The sequence below is a fragment of the Phascolarctos cinereus genome, unplaced genomic scaffold (genome assembly GCF_003287225.1).
Source record: "Phascolarctos cinereus isolate Bilbo 61053 unplaced genomic scaffold, phaCin_HiC Scaffold_4;HRSCAF=312, whole genome shotgun sequence".
NCBI lineage: Eukaryota > Metazoa > Chordata > Mammalia > Diprotodontia > Phascolarctidae > Phascolarctos > Phascolarctos cinereus.
In genome coordinates this window covers 728,372,286-728,391,628 of record NW_027555847.1, presented here as the reverse complement: position 1 = coordinate 728,391,628, position 19,343 = coordinate 728,372,286, and the positions used below count along the sequence as shown (strand labels likewise).

The window sequence follows — 19,343 nt, the reverse complement described above, 5'->3', positions numbered from 1 at the left end:
GATTGTGCACCCTGAAAACCAGCCAATGGGAAGAAGGGTTCAGGAATGGGGAGGGGGTATCACATTAGGACTATAAACTTTTGTTCCCCACTTTGCACTCCGTTGCTGTCGCGTTTGAGCGACGAGGGCTGTGCCCTTTCTCATGAGAAAGAATGAAACATTTTCCGATCTCTGACTCAGCCTCCCCAACGCTTAATTCTAGTGTGGCCGTTGTCCCACACAGAAGTATTACAGAGAATCCTTAGCCACTAGAATTGTTATACCGAGAAATGAGCGAGTTGACCACCCAAGTTAATTTTAAATTGTGGACTTTATTAGCGCGCGGCTGCCAGGGATATTCACATCCAAATCAAGCAGCCCCCATCAGGGGTTGAGCTAGGGTTTATATAGGGAGTATACAGGACAGGGAGGGGGATGGATCTTTGAAGTCTGGCAAGAGGAAGAGGTTTTTTGGGGGCTGGTCAAGGACACCCTTCTCCCTCTGTGTAGATATGATAATGCTGTGCAAACTTTCTCACAATGGAGGCTTCCAGAGATATGATCTGAGGGCTGTGGCTGAGCAGCCAGATAAGGGTCTTGCTAAGGAATTTGGAGGTTTCCAGAGATATGAATCTGAGGGCTGGAGCCTGAGCAGCCAGATAAGGGTCTTGCTAAAGAATTTGGAGTTTTCCATGGCCTAAAGGGTTCTACTACCTAAATGGTAAAATAATGTTCTGCATTACAGAATGACCTCTGGTCTTACCTGCAGCAGATGACTTAGAGCTAAGCCAGTCAGTTTTTACTTATAAACATATATTTCCATCATAAAAAAACTTAAGATCCTGTTACGCTCTCTGCTTTTACTATAGTGTTTCATGAAGCTTTTGTATAGCTCAACATGAAAAAAAAATCTTGATTTTTAAAAGAACCTTTTTCATACTGCTGCATGATGGGTTTAATAACATTAAGCATAAAATGGCAACTACACTATATTGTATAAACCAATTCACACCTATCGGAAAAATTCTTAATCTAAGCAAATACAAGGTGGCAGCAATGATAAAGAGTAGTGGAATACAAGAGAAAAAATAAACAAGTAAATAAAATGACTTTCGATCAGTGGTCATTCATTATTTTGCTTTCTGGCATACGGAAGACATCTTCTTTGAGTTTCAAATGTTCTGGTAAGTCTAGCTGTCGCTTAGCTTCTTCAATATCCTGAATTGCTGAAATAAGGGCATCAATTGAACTAAAGTTTTTCTCTGATCTGATGTAGCCAGTGATGAATGACTATGCTAAGGATTTCCCCATAGAAGTCCTCTTTGAAGGTATGTATAATGTGAGTTTCCACAGATTTTTTAGCATTCTTGTAGTATGGGTTCCATCCTATGCTTAAAACCATCTCATGGACATCTCCATTTCCAAAAGAGGCCCAACCATAGTAAATTCCAATAGATAAATCACATGGAAGATTATCTGCTACTTGCTCAGGAAGTTAGCTGTGGGGATGCCAAGCTACTTGGAGCCCCGTCGGAAGCCCCTCACCACTTTACCCCAGCAGAAATAAGGCAGGTGCTTCATTCCACCGGCTCCGGGGAGACAGCACAGGGAAAGAGTCTGGAGGAGCCGCAGTGGAACTGAGGGCAACGGTCCCCCGGGGCCAGCCGGGAGTTGGGGGAGGGGAGAATGAGGAGGAGAAGGGCAAGAGAACCCTACCGGCAAAAGGCGGGCCGGTGAGCCGGTGGAAGCCTCGCGGCCAGCGGCCCCCACCGGAATGCCGCAGGCGAAGGGCGTGCCACGGAACCTCGGCATGCCGTAGACCCAACAGATGCCACAATGGTTTGTGTTTGTGTGCTCCTGTTGATTATCAGTGGATAGCAATGAATCAGCAGCCATTTATAGAGCACTTTAAGATTCGCAAGGCAGTTTAGTCAGGGATATGTGGTACAAAACATTGTTAGAGTTAGAAGGGCTTAAGTTTCCACAGGTAGAATAATGCAGAGATTTAAAGAACAACAGCTCCAGGAAGTAGTACACTGTAGGTGGGCTGGGCTTGACCAAAAGGAAGTAAGTGGATTGTTCCAAGAAGACCCCAAAATCAAGACAGGGGTCTAGCCAGCTCAGACAAGTTAGGGTCAACCTGAGGACACCTGTAAAATGCTAGTGCGCCTGCTTAATGAACTTCATTACTATTATCTGACACACCCCGCATAAAATTAGAGCCTCATTAACGAGTCATGGGACCTATGAGCAAGGGAGGGGGAACATACTTGAGCATATCAAGGGGAAACATGTAAGGAAAGGTGTAACCTGGGAAGGGTTGGACCAAACCCGGCCTGGGAGGTTTCCCCCCAATTCAACTGCATAAAAGCACACTTTCCCTTGCACTCAGGGCCCACCCCTGAGGGGTGGAGCCCACTTCTGGCCAGAAACGTCTAGATCCTCTAGACTTTCTTTATAATAAATTTTCTTGATACTAAATGTTTGGCGTCAAGCCTATTTCTAACAACGTCCACTAAAAGTCTAGTACAAGCTCTTCCACCGGAGGTAGTTCACACCTCTCTAACATCCTTTTGCTGCTTAAGTATGGGGTCTGCTTTCTCCTGGGCTCCTTGAAGAGTCCTGAAACTGCCAATCATCATTGTGTTTAGCTTGGCATCTGCTCCTAATACAGATACTGGTACCAATCATTTTGGTTCCTGGGATGTTGATAGGATATGAAGAGAGATTCTCCGAAATTAACAAGGTCATCTTCTAGTAAATGAGAGGGGTTCTTCACCTCCTCCACTAAACGATTCCCTCTCAGAAGCAGCTAGAACTTCTCTTTCCTCCAAGCTGCCATACACTAGAATACCCTGGGTTCTAAACTTGACTGCTATTTTATGCAAACCCAACAAAACCTAACTTACTTTTTTAGACAATACAAATATGCTTCCAGTGACAGCTGTTCGTGTCTCTCAATTTTATCCAATAGCTTGGTAGGATTTCTCACATTTAATCCACTTCCTGTGATTGATTGAATGATTGTATCTCTTTTACCAGGCTGTTGATTCATATTTCATGATTTTCTTGCATCACTCATTTCTCTTCCCAACTTTTCATTTACCTCTCTTATTTGATTTTCAAAATCCCTTTTGAGCTTTTTCATGGCTTGAGACCAATTCATATTTTTCTTGGAGGCTTTGGATGTAGAAGCTTTGACTTTGTTGTCTTCTTGTGAATGTGTGTTTTGATCTTCCTTGTCACCATAGTAACTTTCAATAGAGTTTTTTTTCCTATTATTTGCTCATTTTCCCAGCTTATTAGTGGACTTTTAAGTCTTTGTTAAAGTAGGGCTCACTTCTACGGTGGAGGGCACACTATCCCAAGCTTCAGGGGTTTTGTGCAGCTGTTTTCAGAGATATTTCTAGGGACCTGTAAGTTTTCAGTTCTTCCAAGGTAGCATGATCTAAGGAGAGATGTTTACTACTCTCCTGGCCTGTGCTCTGGTCCATGAGAGACCATAAGCACTTTTTTCTGCCCTGGAACTGTGAGGAGGGTCCACCCTCCACTGTGGCTGCAAGTTATGCCATGCTAGTGCTACTCCTCACCTTTGGACCGCCACCTAGGACCTGGATCTGAGTATGGACAAAGCAACAGTCCAGCCTCAGTGCTAGCAAAAAAGACCCCTGTGATCTCCTTCTAACCAGTTGTTTGACCTCCTTACCATCTGTGAGCTGAGAGCTCTGGAGGCAGCCACTGCCACTGCTGATTCAGTAGGTCCTAAGGCTCTGATCTGCTGGGGTCAGGGCTGTGCTGTCATGGCCTGCACTGGACTGTGCTCCACTCTCACCCAGGTGTGACAGACCTTTTCTGCTGATCTTCTAAGTTGTCTTTGGCGTCTGTAGGCTGAGAGGTCTGGAAACTGCCACTATTGCCAGTGATTCAGTCACCCTGAGGCCTGCTCCTGGTTGGCTGGGGCCAGGTCTGTGCTGGTGAAGCCTGCACTGGACTGCAGTCCTCTCTCACCTTGGTGCAACAGAAGTTTTCTGCCAACCCTCCAAGTTGTCTTGAGCTAGAAATTTTTTTTACTCCATCTTTTTGTGGGTTCTGCTACTCTAGAATTTATTTAGAGTCATTTTTAAAGGCATTTGGAGAGGTTTGGGGGAGAGCTCAGGAAAGTCCCTGCCTTTACTCCAGCATCTTGGCTCCGCCCCTCCAGGGTCATTGCCTCCTTGACAAAACTTTGGTTCCCTGGATAAGGGCAGAGTCATCTGAAGGCAGAGCCATAGAACAAGAGGGTAACAAGAGAGCAGCATTGTGCTTCCCTGAACCACCACCTAGGTCCAGGCCCTGAAAATCCTTATACAGCATACTGAAAAGATGGAAGTCTGGAAAAGTGCATGAATTATTCTGAATCAAGGCAAAACAAAACCATTTCACCCTCAAAGAGAATACATTTTCCTAGGGGAAACACAATGTGTACACAGAGAAAGATCATATAACTTGCACTGCTAGTCAACACTAACAAACAGATAGACAGGGACAGGAGAAAGCATCTGAATGAGCACTGAAGGAAAAGAAAAAATCTGAAAGTTGTGGATGAAGGGCTGTACTTTCCAGACATGGGGCAAAAAAGACGCTCTGTATGAATGCACAGAGGTGGGAGTATGGGAAACAGCTCTGAGTCCCATTTGAATTGAACAGAGAGGTTGTGAAGGGTATTACAGATACAAAGAGTCTAAAAGAGGAAAATGAATTTGGAAGCTGTGTGGAAACCAGATGAAGGAAGAAATGGGCTGGGGCAGAAGAAAGCTGGGAATGCGGGAGAAAATGGAGCAGCATCAAAGGCAGAGGAAAGTCAGAGAAAGAGTAGGAGAAACTTGGATTCAGTTAGAATTCTTAATCTTAAAACTCAATGGCTTAGGAAGAAGCCCAGAGGATAAACTGGGTTGGGGAGAAGAACTATGAAGGAAAAATGGAGATGAGACAAACTTGACTGAAATGAAGGGTGTCAGGAGGATATGAAAGAAACCAGGATGGAAACAGGAAAAGTTGCAAGAAGGGGGAAGTTAAAGGGGACCACAGCTAGACCACAACTTTATATGGCAGGATGCCTAGGGCCTTTGCCTATGTTTACCTTCCTCAGGAGATAGTCTACTAAAATATGATATCCAGAACTGAAGGAAAGAATCCAGATGTGATCTGACCTAGGTCATAGGGAAACACTCTCCCTTCCTTATTTCTGGAGGGTGTGCCTCTTGGAGCACACAAAGACAGTACCAAGCACTTCACCTTGCGGTCCACTCAAAGCCAAGATACTCCCCAGATGGCTGCCTCCCCCACTTAGGGAGTTTGCAGTCCAGTCTGAAGGCTTCGTTTACCCTCACCTCAGACTTGGCCCAGAACTCTAGACAGCTGCGTTCCTGTTTTGTTTATTTGTTGACACAAATTGAAACTTGCCTATCACTCCAGGCTTAAATCTGTGCTTAAGAAACTTCTATGATAGAAGAGAAACGTCTGTCTACCAAGTAGACCATGGAAAGAGTGGCCTTGAAACCATGAATTCCATAAACACTTTCAGGGAAACTCTTAACAAAATCCACATATGACTAGCAGAGACGTCCTGCTTGTCTGTGATTCCTTCTGTTCTCCTCTATGGATCTTATAAAACACTTCAAGGACTCTGTACTTTGTTCTTTTTGTACATTGTTGCTACCCTATTCCCATCCTCTAAAAAGGGGTGGGGTGGGAGGGAACTTTATAACAACCAAGTAGAGTCAAACAAAATAAATTCACCCAGTTGCCATGGCCAAAACCTTGTCTTGTTTTGTACTTGACTCCATCACCTCTCTGACAGTAGGTGAGGAATATGTTCATACCCTGTCCTCTAGCCTCATGGTTGGTCATTGCTTTAATTCTTAAATTTTTCAAAGTTGTTTGGCTCTTTGATGTAATTATTGTATAAATCATTCTTCTGGGTCTGCTCACTTCACTCAGCATTTGTTCATACAAAGCTTTCAAATGTAGTCCCCAGTTGCCTGTGTGCTCATCACTCAGGCACTTCACAATTAGAAAAGGATGGAGTTTAAGGAAAAAACAAAATGAAACAAAATAAAAAACCTCACAGGACATCCTTTCTCTACATCATGGATGGTTTTATATCAAGAGTCTTTTACATTGGCTCTTTCATCATTTCATTTGTTGCACTTATGTTTTTGCCTCGTATCCCTACTGTGGGTGGCACATATTAGGCTCTTAAATGTTCACTGGTTAAGGATAGACAGTAACTTGTTCAGTCATTCTTCAATTGATGGGGTCTGTATTCATTGCCAGTTTTTATTAACAACAACGACAACAAGTGCTATTAGATCTTTAGTCTTTTCCCCTTATTTTGGAGGGAGGGATCTCTCTGGTATATAAACCTAGTAGCAGCATCCCAGGGTTATTTCACATTATTCCCTTTTATGTACTTTATATTTTGACCAATGTGGCTTATTGGATATACTGCAAATTAAATATTACACCTACTACCACCAAGAAATTGCACAGGCTGGTCACCACCCAAAAATGCCTTGTCTCCTCCAGACCATCTCTTAGGAACCTGAGCTGCCTGTAAGGTTCACCACTGAGCAGCCTGAGATTACAGCCTTTTGCCTTGTCCGCCTTCATCGGCGAGTTCTCTCTCCTCCAATCATTGTGTATTTGATGATGAACGTCAAGATTGAGTTCATCCCCTCCACAAAAACGCAAGCTCCTTGAGGGTAGGGGCTGTTTTCTTTCTCTCTATCCCTGGCAGCTAACATAGTCCCTTTCACATAGAAGATGCTGACTAAAAGGCTGTTGCACTGAAACTAAAAGATCCACTGAAAATAGAGGCTTGGAAAAATGATAGAGGCAGGGCTACCAGGATGCCAGGGAGGAGGACAGTACCAGGTTGACCTGCTCAGCTGTAGCATCAGTATTAGAAGGGAGGAAAGATGACCAGAGCAGGGGGATTGCCTAGAAAAGTAAGGAGAGGTGGAGTGCCCACAGGTTGTGGTGAGCCCCAAAGAATAGGGGTATTGGAGTCTCAAGGCATAGGGAGACAGAAACCAGAAGGGAATGGTCAGGTAGGAGAGTGTCTGCACTGGGGAGGCTGAGCACTTGTAGAGGAGTGATCGTATCAGTCAACGATATGGGCGGGCTTGTGTGTAGCTGAGGTGGCATGACAATACAGTTCAGGGGGGCTCAGGAGGTTAATGAACTGGCAGGATATTTGAGGGGCCATCAATGTGCCCATGAAAGTGATTATATACAAAGGCCTCTTGGAGTACCCCAAGAAGTAGGGGCTGAGGAAGCACTGTGGGGTGGTTCTTGGGAAATCCTTGGGAGAAGACAGCAACAGCCATCAAGGTCTGGACAGAAGGGTGACGATAGGGGTGCATAGAATGAACCTCAGAAAAAGGGTGATGACCTCAGGAAAAAGGGCTGGAAATCCGAGGAGCAGGGGGAACGTGTTCTGTCAGCCCAGTGTGCCAAGGTATGTGGCAGAAGGTCTAAGTAGTCCTGGAGAGGGTCTCCAGGAATGGGCACTGTTCGGGGTTAGGGTAACCCTAAACTGGGCACCCAAGCTAACTCAGACAGCAGAGATGATATTTATAAAACATTTCAGAACCTGAAAACACTATACACATGCTAGCTTGGACGATGATGCAGCATGGACGAATGTTGGCTGTGCAAAGCTCTTTCCCTCAACAGCTCTCCTCTTCCTAATTTGCCTCATTATGTGTGAGGACGCCCCATTTGTCCCTGTGCCCTCTGGCTGCCAAAGAAAGAGTCACCCCTAACTCCTACGGTCATCTGCTCCACGCCGGACCGATCTGTAAATAAAAGGCACCTGGGTTTCACCTTTCACAGGACCCTTTCTGTCGCTGACGCTGGCACGAACCTGGCACAGCCCCTCATGGCCTTGTGTCCGGGCACCAGTGCCGCGCTTCCCAGCCACACCAGCTCTGTCCTCCCCAGTGCCAGCTGTTGGGCAGGGAGCAGCTGCTCCACACGTGGCCCCTCTTCTTCCTTGGGGCTGTACAGGGCAAGGGCCGAACAGGGCACCAAGTGTGCCCAAGGCCGGGCCTGCCCCGACCCCAGCGCCCTTCTGGGCTCTCCTTGGGAAACAAGCTGGCACCTTTCCACATCTGGACGCGGGCACTGGAAACCTCCCTGGGGGGTGAAGACACCCCGGCCGCCGGCCAGGTCCCTGCAAAAGCCCCTGGGAGGGCTTTACCTGGGTCCCAGAAAAGCAGAAGGGAGGGAGGAGAGGCCTGTGTGCAGGGAGGGGGAAGGGGGAGGGAGGGGCGGCCACCTGTTTGGGCAGGTAGAGGGCTGGGCCGAGAGAGGGCGGGGCCGCCTCCTCAGGTGAGACACCCGGGGGGGCGGGGCCACCTGCTCGGGTGAGGCACACCCTGGGGACGAGGGTGGGGCGGGACCAGGGGTAGCTCCCGCCAATGGCCTGGAACCCAGGTTCTCAGGCCACTCAGGGCTCGGAACCATCAGCTGGACACAGGAAGACCCCGCGCCAGGGCAGCTTTCTTTGCACATCAGCTCCGCAGAGCTTCCCAGACCGGACCCCAGGCTCCCTCCCCGGGCCGTATGCGCGCAGACGCGAGGTAAGATGACCAGGACCGCAGACAGTGCTCCTTCTCTGCTGGGCATGCGCAGCCGGCCCAAGGACTACATTCCCCAGGAGCCTTTGCCAGACCAGGTGCGGGTGGAGAAGCTGATGGTCCAGGTATGACCCAGCCCAGGAAAAAAAAATATCGACAGGCTCTGCCCGGGATTGGAGCGAGAGCCACACGAGGGGCGGGATGTTCTGACGTCACATCCGCCCCTTCCTCCTCCTCCCACCCAGACCTTTTCCTTCCACACCCAGGAGTCCTGGACGGGCTGGTAGTTGCCTGGGCCCCTGCTCTGCTCTCAGCCGCTGCCGGAGCCCAGGCCCCTCGTCCCAGGCTGGGGTAAGTGGGGTCCCGAAGACGGACCGGCTGGGCCACGGGTGCCCAGCGCCCGGCGCCTGCTTTGGAAGCTTCCTGGGTGAGAGAAGTGGTCCGAGCGCCCAGTGCGCCGTCAACCCCGCCCCCTCGGGCAGCGGAGGCGCCCATTGGCCGTGGGGCGGTGGCGGTTGGAGCCAATCCTGGGCGCCCGTCCTGGCCCCGCCTCCTGCTCCCCCGCCCCTTCAGCTTGTCAGTGTTTCCTGGCTGTGGGAGCTGAGTGTGTTTGCACCTGGTGTGCCCCCCCCAGTGGAATGTAAGCGCCCGGAGGGCAGGCACGTCTCCTCCTGGACTCTAGGCCAGCACTTTGGGCAGAGTGGGCCTTTCCTGGAATGAATGTGGCTTCAGGACCAGGTGGTGAGCCAGCCTCACTCAGATGTGTGGGGCTGGGGGCTGCAGGAGGGGGCCTGTGCGCTCCTCATGGACCCTCTCTCCTCCCTAGCTCTGCCTTCCCATGCTTCTGCCCTTGCCCAGGACGAGGTCGAATTGGGCAGCAGAAGATGGCCCCTGTGCTGTCACCTGGGACCCCACAGGTGAGTGAGAGCCCAGCTTTGTCCTTCCTGTGCATCCCGAGGGTCGCGCCGTCTCCTGGGGTTGACAGTTGTCTAGGAACCACCAGGCCTCTGCCTGATTCAGTGTGTCTCGTGGGGTCTTTTCTTCAGTCTTCCTTTTTCAGTTATGTCTGTGGGTGGGTTTCAGATTTCCGCCTTTCTCTGTGGTTTATGGATTTTGTGCCCTAAGCCATGATATCCCTCTGTACAGTTCTGGAAAGAGCTTGAGAGTCACACAGCCTTGTAGGGATTCCTGCACAAAAGGCAACATGTGGTTTGGTGACGTTCATTTTTCTTTTTGTTTAACCTTGTAAAAGTCATATATAGTTATATGTGTATCTTTATGCACAGCAGAAATCTACACTTAACTACTGCTCAGTACAACCAGTTTAACCCCTAACAAAGAAAGCAAGAAAAACAAAACACTTACTTCAGACATGTCTAGTCAAGGATAAGAAATTCCAGTTAGCCACCTCGAAAATATTTGCTTCTATATACAGTCTGGGTTCATCAGTTCTCCTTCTGGAGGTGGGCAGCATGTTTCATTATGACTCCTGGAACTGTGATTTGTAATTTTGTTGGCCAGAGTTCCTAAGGTTTTCAAAGATTTGTCTTTACCATACTCTTAGGCTTCTATTTTTACTGATAAAAATGTTTTAATCTTATACATATTGGTATCTTTTTCTTTGTATTTTCTTCTTTCCTGGATGTGTCCCATCTGTAATCCCCATCTGGCAAACCATCTCTTGCAAAAAGGATTTAAAAAGAAAGAGGGTTAAAAACCAGTTTAATAAAATGAATCAACGTACAATTAATGTCTGATAGTAAATATGGCATTTTACGCTTATATTTTCCAGGAACTGCAACAGGAAGGGGAGAAAATTTTATTTATTTCTTTAAAAATTCATCTCTTGACCTAGATGTTCCATAGCCATTTCAAATTCAACTTGTCCAGAATAGAATTCATTATCATTGTCCTCCAACCCACTTCTCTTTTAAACTTCTTTATTTTTCTTTAGGGCATTATCAGTGTAGTTACTTAGCCTTACAATCTTAGCATCAATCTCAACAGTAAAGGTTGTGTGTGTGTGTGTGTGTGTGTGTGTGTGAGTCACTTTATATGTTGAATTTTTCCCCATGTTGTCTTCTGTGAGCTCCTCGAGAGCAGAGATCATGATTTTCTTTTCTTTTCTTGGTCTCCCAGCACTTGGCACAATGCTGAGCACGTAGCAAAGTAAATGCTTATTGACTCAATTGGATGCCTTCTGTATAGATGGCTTTTCCTAGGAGTTTAGCTGAGAAGCAGATGACAGATACGAGACAGTAGTGAGAATGCTAGGATGGAGAGGGTGTTTCTAGCTGTCTACTTCCTCAAATGAAGGTTGGGGAAACATACTTATCAGTCACAATTGAAGTCTTGGCCAACATGAGAAGGCTGTTGGGAAGGTGGTCAGGAAATAGTTTGGGGAGTCCTGGCTGAGCCTGGCTTGTAGTGTGATGGAGTGGGGAGGGAAATTGTTAGTCGAGCACTGAACTCACAGTGAGACTAGTCCTGAGGTTTGGTAAGATAATGGCCACCAGTTGGGTGGGATTGGGTGATCAGTTTGGATAGAGGAGATCTCACAAGAGGCAGACTTGCTGCGTGATTATGGAGAAGGAGTGACAGTGGGGAGCAAGGGACATTTGAGCTTTGCCAGACATTGGTGGGTATTGGAGAGCATGGCTAAGGACTCAGTGTCATCAGCACAAGAGCTAGGTCCCAGTGAGTTCTGGGGGATAAAAGGAAAGAGAAAGAAAAATGGCTAAAATGAAAGGAAATTTGTTGCTTATTGTTGGAGTTCCAGAGGACACGGTGGAAGGAGGGGGCAGATGTGGAGTGGACATTTTCAATAACAACAAGAAGCCAGCATTTATTATTAAGATCTTACGACTGCCAGCCCCTGTGCTAAGCAACAGGCACCGAAAGAGAGACAGAAACCATCCCTGCTGTCAGGGAGGTCATATCCGTCGGCAGAGGCCATGTGCACCAAATTATGCACAGACTAGACGCTTAGAGGGTAATGTAGAGAGAATCATTAAAAGGAAGGGACTTTTGTCAGGTTAGGATTGAGGTGCATGGGTATGAGGGTTGGGGGGTGAGGTTTGTTCTTTGGAGTTTGGAAATTCTATCTCCCTGACATGGGTAGAGTAAGAGGAGGTGGGAATATGCCGAATCTTGGGAAATGCGTCCAGTGCATGGGAATGTTTGCTGATGAAGGCAGGTGATCAGAAGGTTGAAGGTCTTCCTTGGGCCATGGTGCTCACAGTCTCGACATTACTCTCAATTGCTCAGTCACATGTCAGGTGATGGTCCTATGTCCCAAGGGAGCTGGAAGCCTGGCCCTGTGACACATGGGAGAAGGACCTGTCTCTGTCACGTTCTGAGGTCTCCAGGATCTTATTGAAAAGGCAAAGGTGATGTGCCAGGTCTCTGTTTCTGCTTGCCCAGTCTTGCAACAAACACAAAGAGAGCCTTAAAACTTGCAACAAATCTATGTAAATATTTAGTTATCCTTGACACCTCATTTTACCTATTGTTAAATTAACTCAATTCTGGGAGGAGGTGAGGCAATTGGGGTTAAGTGATTTGCCCAGAGTCACACAGCTAATGAATGTTATGTATCTGAGGCTGGATTTGAACTCAGGTCCTCCTGAATCCAAGGCTGGTGCTCTTTCTACTGAGCCACCTAGCTGCCCCTTCTTACCTCAATTTTTAAAAAATTAATTTAATTACTTGCAATTAGTAGTTGTGGATTAATTTTAAATTAACTTCTATAATTAAAAATGCTTCTCTCAGGGGCAGATAGAACATTTAGAAAAGGAGATTGTGCTACCAGGATTTTTTTTAACTGAAGGGGGAGATGCTGTTCCTGAAGGACACTGTTTAAAGAAGCAAATACCAGGCCCATGACAGATCCCTGGGGTACGCCCAGAGTCAGGTGAATATTTAACGACCCACCAGAGGAGACTGAGAGAAGGATGAGACAGGTAGGAGACCCAAAAGAAAGCAATATCCCGGAAACCTAGAGGGATGAGAGTGTCCAGGAGAGTGTGGTCAGCAGTGTGAAAGACCACAGCAAGGGGAGTAAAGGAGAGAGCAGGCCGTGACCAAGGGCTTTGAAGTGAAGAAAAAGGGAAAAGAGGGAACTCCTGGATGCTGGCCTCATCCTTCCCAGTCCAGAACTGAAGTCCTCAACTGACAGGGTTGGGGGAGGGGAGTTGTGGCAGTTTTGAAGTCACTGTTGAAAAAGGTCTTACTATTCAGGTCCTTCTCCCCTTGCAGTGAAAAATAGGGAGAAGGCAAGGGACAGAGAGAGAGAGACACACACAGAGAAAGAGAGAGAGAAGGAAAGAGGGAGGGAGGGAGAGAGACAGAGAGAGATAGAGAGAGAAAGAGAGAGAGGGAGAGAGAGAGAGAGAGAGGGAAAGAGGGAGGGAGGGAGGGAGGGAGACAAAGACAGAGACAGAGGGAGAGACAGAAAAACAGAGAGAGAGGGAAAGAGGGAGGGAGAGAGTGAGAGGGAAGGAGGGAGGGAGACAGGAAGAGAGAGGAAGGGAAGGAGGGAGAGAGACAGAGAGAGAGAAAGAGGGAGGGAGGGGGAGAGAGAGAGAGAGAATGAATGAATGAATGAATATGATGGAGAGGCCATATCTCCTTTGCTTGGGAAATGGTTTTCAACCTTACTTGAGAGAGTGCTGTGGGTAACTGCAGCAAAGTGAAGAATTGTCAGGTGGTGGTGGTACAGAGAGTGTGTGAGGTGATTGTGTTTTTGTTCACAATTAAAATATAATAGATAATTGTTTGTGTCATTATGTTTCTCATCTGTGATATTTATTGAATTGTACATATCTCTGAATTATAGTATGTTATTTAAACATAGAGATAAGAGAAATTAGTGTTGGAAAAGGATGTTTCTATAGTTCATTAAATTGCATGAAATGGGTAGATTGATCCAAGTAATTAATGAGAAAGAAGTTTCCATTTAATGAATAAGAATCTATCCAATGGTGCCCCTGGACCATTCTAGAATTCAAGGGAACAAGAGTAAATAAGAGGATCAATCCAAGGCCTGTGGTGAATGGGGAACCAGGAATGTGAAGGGTGACCCCTTCTTCCTCCTAGGCAGTTCCTGTTCCCCTTGTTGTTTGAGTAAAATCTCCCAGTAGCCCTCATTCCACCATCTCTCACACCTTTCAGATGCACAATAATTGACCCACTCACTTTCCCAGCTCACCCCTCTTCCTCACCATCTTCTCTCCATTAAACATTTTTTTACACTAACATTATGACTTTTGGGCTGTTTCATTTGAGCAATATTGTTCTTAACCAGTTGATCCCCATATAAACTGAATGAGATTCTTGTACACTCTGGGAGCCAGGTGACATGATGAAGGCCTGCGTTGAGCAGGGTTGGGGCAGGGGTTGTGTGAGTACAGAAAAGAGCCCTGTGAGAAGGATGTCAGGAAGGCAGAAATGATAAGCCTTGGCAGCAATTTGGAGTGAGCCTGAGGGAGTGTCAAGGATGACACTGAGGTAAGCCTGAATAACTGGGAGGATGGTGGAGCCTTAGACAATAAGAGGGAAGTTAAGAAGAGGGGGAGGTTTTGGTGGAGAAGATCATGAGGTCAGTTTTGGACTGTTTTGAGTTTCAGATGCCAGTTACAGCCCATTCAGGTTAAGATGTCCAACAGATAGCTGGTGATGCAGGAGATTAGGGCTAAAAATAGAAATATGGGGATGGTCTGCCTGGAAAAGATAACTGCACCATGAGAACTGATGAGATTACCAAGTGACAAAGTATAGAGGGAGAGGAGGAGAAAGTCTGCAAAACAGGTGGGGGGACCCCTGTAGTTGGTTGGGGTAGACACAATGTGATTGAAGATCCAGCAAAGGAGACTGAGAAGGAATGGTGAGACAGGTAGAACCTGGGGAGAGCAGGGATGAGAAAACCTATGGAAGAGAAATTATGGTGGAGAAGAGGATGACTGTGTTATAGGCAAAGATAGAGGATATGTATATACCTATAATATGTTATTCATATTTCTTCAGTTCAAATTCTTTCCCTTAATTCTCAGACTGTCTTACTGTACCTTCTCATCTGACTCTGGTTTTTTGTATTGTAATATTTCATGTCATTAACTTTTACTTTTTGCTTTGTTCCTCCATATCTCTTTTTCAGTTGTTCTTTTCAGGCTTTTTTTGTTTCTTTGTTTTTTGCTGGATACATTAGTCAGAATCCAGTACATTAGTGAGACTATTTTTAAATGTGCTTTTTTTCCCCCCCTAAACAACAATTTAGAAATGTTATGGTATACCAAAATAAAAAATGCAGATTAAATGTATATGAAACTGAATTTTTAAAACGATAAGAATAAAAACTGAATAACTTCTGTTATCAGCACTTTATTTTTTAATGTTTTTACACAATTCAGTGAAGGAGAAACATAATTTTCTGCTTTGTTTACCACCCTTGCCTCTCTTGCAAGGTGTATGTTTGGGTGTTTTGTAAACTCAAATGTACTTGGTGTTTCAGGAAGCAGTGACCTTCAAGGATGTGGTGGTGGACTTCACCCAGGAGGAATGGATGTGCCTGGACTCCTCTCAGAAGGAATTTTACAGGGATGTAATGCTGGAGAACTACAGTAACTTGGTCTCCCTGGGTAAGGACAGCTTCCCCTGGTGCTCAGAATTTTCCCATTGGAAGGTCTATGTTCACACCTTAGTAAATATTACAGGATATAAGGACCAACCCAACTGGCTGCTAAGGTATCTTCCAGCCCTTGAGTTCTGTGATTGTCTGATTGGGGTGTGCCAAGGGTTGAGCTTACTGTGTGAGATGCAGAGATCAGAGATTCCTCATCTTTGTGGCTCTGAGAGACACTGGACACCCATGTATCACCATTTTTGATCAAAGGAGATTATATCTGTGAATTGCTTAGCTGAGGACCTGGCACATAGTGTTATCTAGATGCTTGCTCCCTTCCCCTATCGTTACTATTTCACTACAGTCTCCCACTGAGGCTGAGATCCTGTATATTCTAATTCTATTCAACTCTAATGTGGTCCTCTGTGTTCCATTTTCATTGAGCAGGACTTGCATTTTCCAAACCATATGTCATCGACCAGTTGGAGCGAAGGGAAGCACCATGGATCCCGGAGGGAGACATACCGAGGATCAGCCATCCAGGTGAGTGAGTCCAGCCAGGCAGGTGTGTCACTGCAAACCATGGCTGATGTGGTCCTTTGGTGAGATTCCCTTGTAAAGTGTTGAGCAGAGAGCCCCTCCTTCAGCTCTCGGGGAGGCTGCTTGTCATCAGCTCCTTCATTGAGCCTCCTTGTCCCCTGAACAAGTCAGGGCCCTGACTTCCATGCCCTTGGGTGCCCGTCCTGGCAGAGAGGAGGAAGGGCCTCAGTAGTGGTAGATCTTTTGTCTCTGCTCTCCTGTGGCCTTTTCCTCAAGAGCAGCAGTCCTTTTGCTACTTCACCTCACTTGATTGGTTATTCCTTTGTACTTCTCAAAGTGTCTTATTTCACTTGCAAAAAATGAAAGAAATGGAATGCTTGCTTCCCTATTGCTGTCTGATGTTTACTTTTTTTTTTTTTGCTTTTTGGTGAGGCAGTCGGGGTTAAGTGGCTTGCCCAGAGTCACACAGCTAGTTAGTGTCGTGTCTAAGGCTGGATTTGAACGCAGGTCCTCCTGACTCCAAGGCTAGAGCTCTACCCACTGTGCCACCTACCTGCCACCCTGATGTTTGCTTTTTTAACAGTTTTTGAAATTATGTTATTCAGTTTCCTGTATGAGGACATAATTAAACAATTTTCAAAAACTAAGATAAAAACAACACAGAGGTTTTACCTGACACCATGCAAGTTTTTAAAGAGATAGGAACAGTCGTTGAGGGGGAGCCGGTGTTGGAAGACAAGCACACTGATGTTCTTCTGTTAGTGGTGCTGGGAACTGGTCTGACCATCACTGATTTCATTATGGAGTTAAGCAAACAAAGTGACTAAACTGTCCCTGGACTTAGCTCTCCCACTGATGAACATCTTTCTCAAGGAAATGGAGAAAGAAAGAAGCCAAAGTCCAGTATTTGTGCCAAAACACAGCAGGATTTTTGGATGTTTTTAAAAAGTGTTTTTAAGCGCTTACTGAGTTCCAAGCATGGTGCTCAGTGATGGGGACACAGACAGGAAAGTCAGAGAGTCCCTGCCCTCCAGGAGCTCCCACTCCCATGGGGGAAACAACACACGGGGAAGGTTTCAGCTGCAAGTCAGGGAAAGGTCCCCTGGTCCTTGGGGTGCAGTGGCAAGGCAGACGATCAGGCCTCTGCTTTACTGTCATTTCCACTGCCAAAATCACATTGGTTTGTCAAGCTGCCCCATTTGACACCCTTTCCCAGCCTGTGGTTACAAGGGCTTTGTTTAAAAAGCCCCTGCAGGATGTAGGCCAGCCTGCATCTCTCATGGGGTTGCTTCCCAGGATGATGGCTGTGGGCATTGGGCTGAAAGCACTGCTCTTCTCAAGGCTCTTGGGCCCAACATCCTGGGCTGTCACTATCAGGATCCGATGGGGGATGGTGATCAAGGTGGTGGTGGTGGTGATGGTGGTTTGACTGGCCTCCATACAGGGAGCATTTCACAAATCCAGTTATCATTGAGGTTCATATGTATGTGAACATGTATGTTCTTCATGTGTGTCTTTCACCTCTTTGTACTTTGGCCTTAGTGCTGTGATCCTTGGTTACGTACGCTTTGAAAATTTCTCTCATGGAATTCCAAACTGTCTTCCGGAGTAGCTGGCGCATTCTGGATGTCCTAACAAGTCCTCATAAGTGTATCTGGGAGCCCTTCCTGCAGTGATGCTATTAAGAGTGCCTTTACCAATTCACTGGATTTCAGAAGAAACCTCAGTTTTAATTTGAAAACCTTGTTGAAGAAAGTATTCCAGACTTATAATTATCTCACTGTGTTATATTCAGTGTCATTTAGAAGCCTTTTGACCTCTCTGGTTTCTTTCTGAATCATATTTTTCTGGATATTTGTCACCTTTCTCCCCTTTGCCCATCTTGACATTTAAGACATAGAAGTATTAAAATCTACCAGTCATGTTCCAAATACTGTGGGAAGCATAGGGGATATGGAAACGAAATGTGAAATACTACTTTGTTCTCAAGGAGCCTGCATTAAGTTGGGAAGGATAATATGTAATGAAACAATTTTGAAAGGCACAGAATACGGCCTAAATGATTAGAGAGAGATTCAGTGCTCATGGGTTGATTATTTCAACCTAATGAAAATGATAGTACTATAAAATTAATCTCTAGATACCATGTGGTGGCAATTTAATTACAAAGGAAATTCAGTATGAAATACACAGAACAACAGCATTATTCATATGAAAACCTTCAAGGTGAATATCACTGATAGTAATCCATAAAGGTAGGGATGAAAAAGTCTTCTAGCATTAGACAATCTGAAAATTGTATTCCAAAGTAGTTATTATGAAAACGATTTGGCACTAATTTTAAAAAAAAGAAAAAGCAGATTAGTGCCATGCACTTTCTAAGGAAGACTTCAAAGGAAATGCATATGGCAGCCCAGTGTTGAATCTATGCTAGAACATGAACTACAGGGGGAGTCTTCCATATTTTGATCCAGATTGTTTAAGAATACACACACAGATTGGAGTGCAGATAGCTAAAAACAGGAGTATAGATAATTTTTCTTGATGAATGTAGTCATTCTGAAAACTACTTGGAACTGATTTAACAAATGGAGAACTCAATAGATTGTGCTAGATAAGAAAGGCTCAGAAGTAATTGGACACGGCTGCTAGTGCTGGATCCACCTAGGAGCCAATCTCTTGGTGTGAGGGATTCTTTATTGGACCAGAACTGCTGAGAGAACTTGATTGCACTTTGTTGGAAAACAAAGTTTGACAATGATTTTTCTTCATTTATTTGTAAGGATTGTGTACACTATGTATATAACAAGAGCAGGGTGTATTTACATTTTTCATTTCTTTCAGATTGGGGTACTCAGCAAGAATCAAAGGAACCCACTCCAAAGTTGGGCATTTCAATGGAACAATCATCTCAGGAAATACTTAAGAGGGATAGCCTGCTCTTTTACCCACAGGGAGAATGCGGGAAATATGGTGCCATGCTACAAAGTCATCTGACCAATGAAGAAAAGCCTTTCTGGCAAGTCAAAATCACACAAATGAACCATCTCAATAAATCTAGAGTCCATGAACAAATGGGTTATGACAGGACCTTCAATCCAGAGCCAGCCTTTTTCCCACAGCAGCTAGTAGAAAAGAGTCTGAGTGCGTGTGACACGCAGGGAAAGTACTTTTGGCTGCATGGCTATAGACCACAGTGTAATAGCGGATGCTCAAAGGAAACAGCTAAATATAGTGAATGCGGGGAATTCTGTAAGCATAATTCATTTTTTGTTGACAATTCTAGAAGAGGTGCTGTAGAGGAAATTTATGACTCTAATGTATTGAAGATGACCTCCTCAAGGAAACAATATATTCTTCCTGAGAAAATTCAAACTGGAGAGAAACCTTATGAAAGGAATGAGTGTGCAAGTGCCTTTTGCCTGACGACTGATATTCCCAAATATCAGGACATTCAAAATAGTGAGAAACCTTATCAATGTAATGTATGTGGGAAGAACTTTAGACTAAAAGCCCAACTAAATCAACATCGGGTGATTCATAGTGTTGAGAACCCGTATAAATGTAATGAATGTGGGAAG

General features: G+C 45.6%; 1 protein-coding gene and 1 pseudogene across 1 annotated transcript in view; one reads left to right on the top strand and one right to left on the bottom strand.

Annotated features, from left to right (window-relative positions):
• Positions 1–970: 970 nt before the first annotated feature.
• On the bottom strand, positions 971–2,031 carry LOC110201777 (riboflavin kinase pseudogene; annotated as a pseudogene).
• Positions 2,032–8,473: 6,442 nt separating this feature from the next.
• The window catches only part of LOC110201793 (uncharacterized), a 31,237-nt gene continuing 20,367 nt past the window's right edge, over positions 8,474–19,343 (top strand). The window contains 5 exon segments of the mRNA XM_078151869.1: positions 8,474–8,954; positions 9,430–9,520; positions 15,112–15,238; positions 15,670–15,765; positions 18,607–19,343. Coding sequence (XP_078007995.1) covers positions 8,731–8,954; positions 9,430–9,520; positions 15,112–15,238; positions 15,670–15,765; positions 18,607–19,343 — 1,275 coding nt within the window. The 5' untranslated portion in view covers positions 8,474–8,730.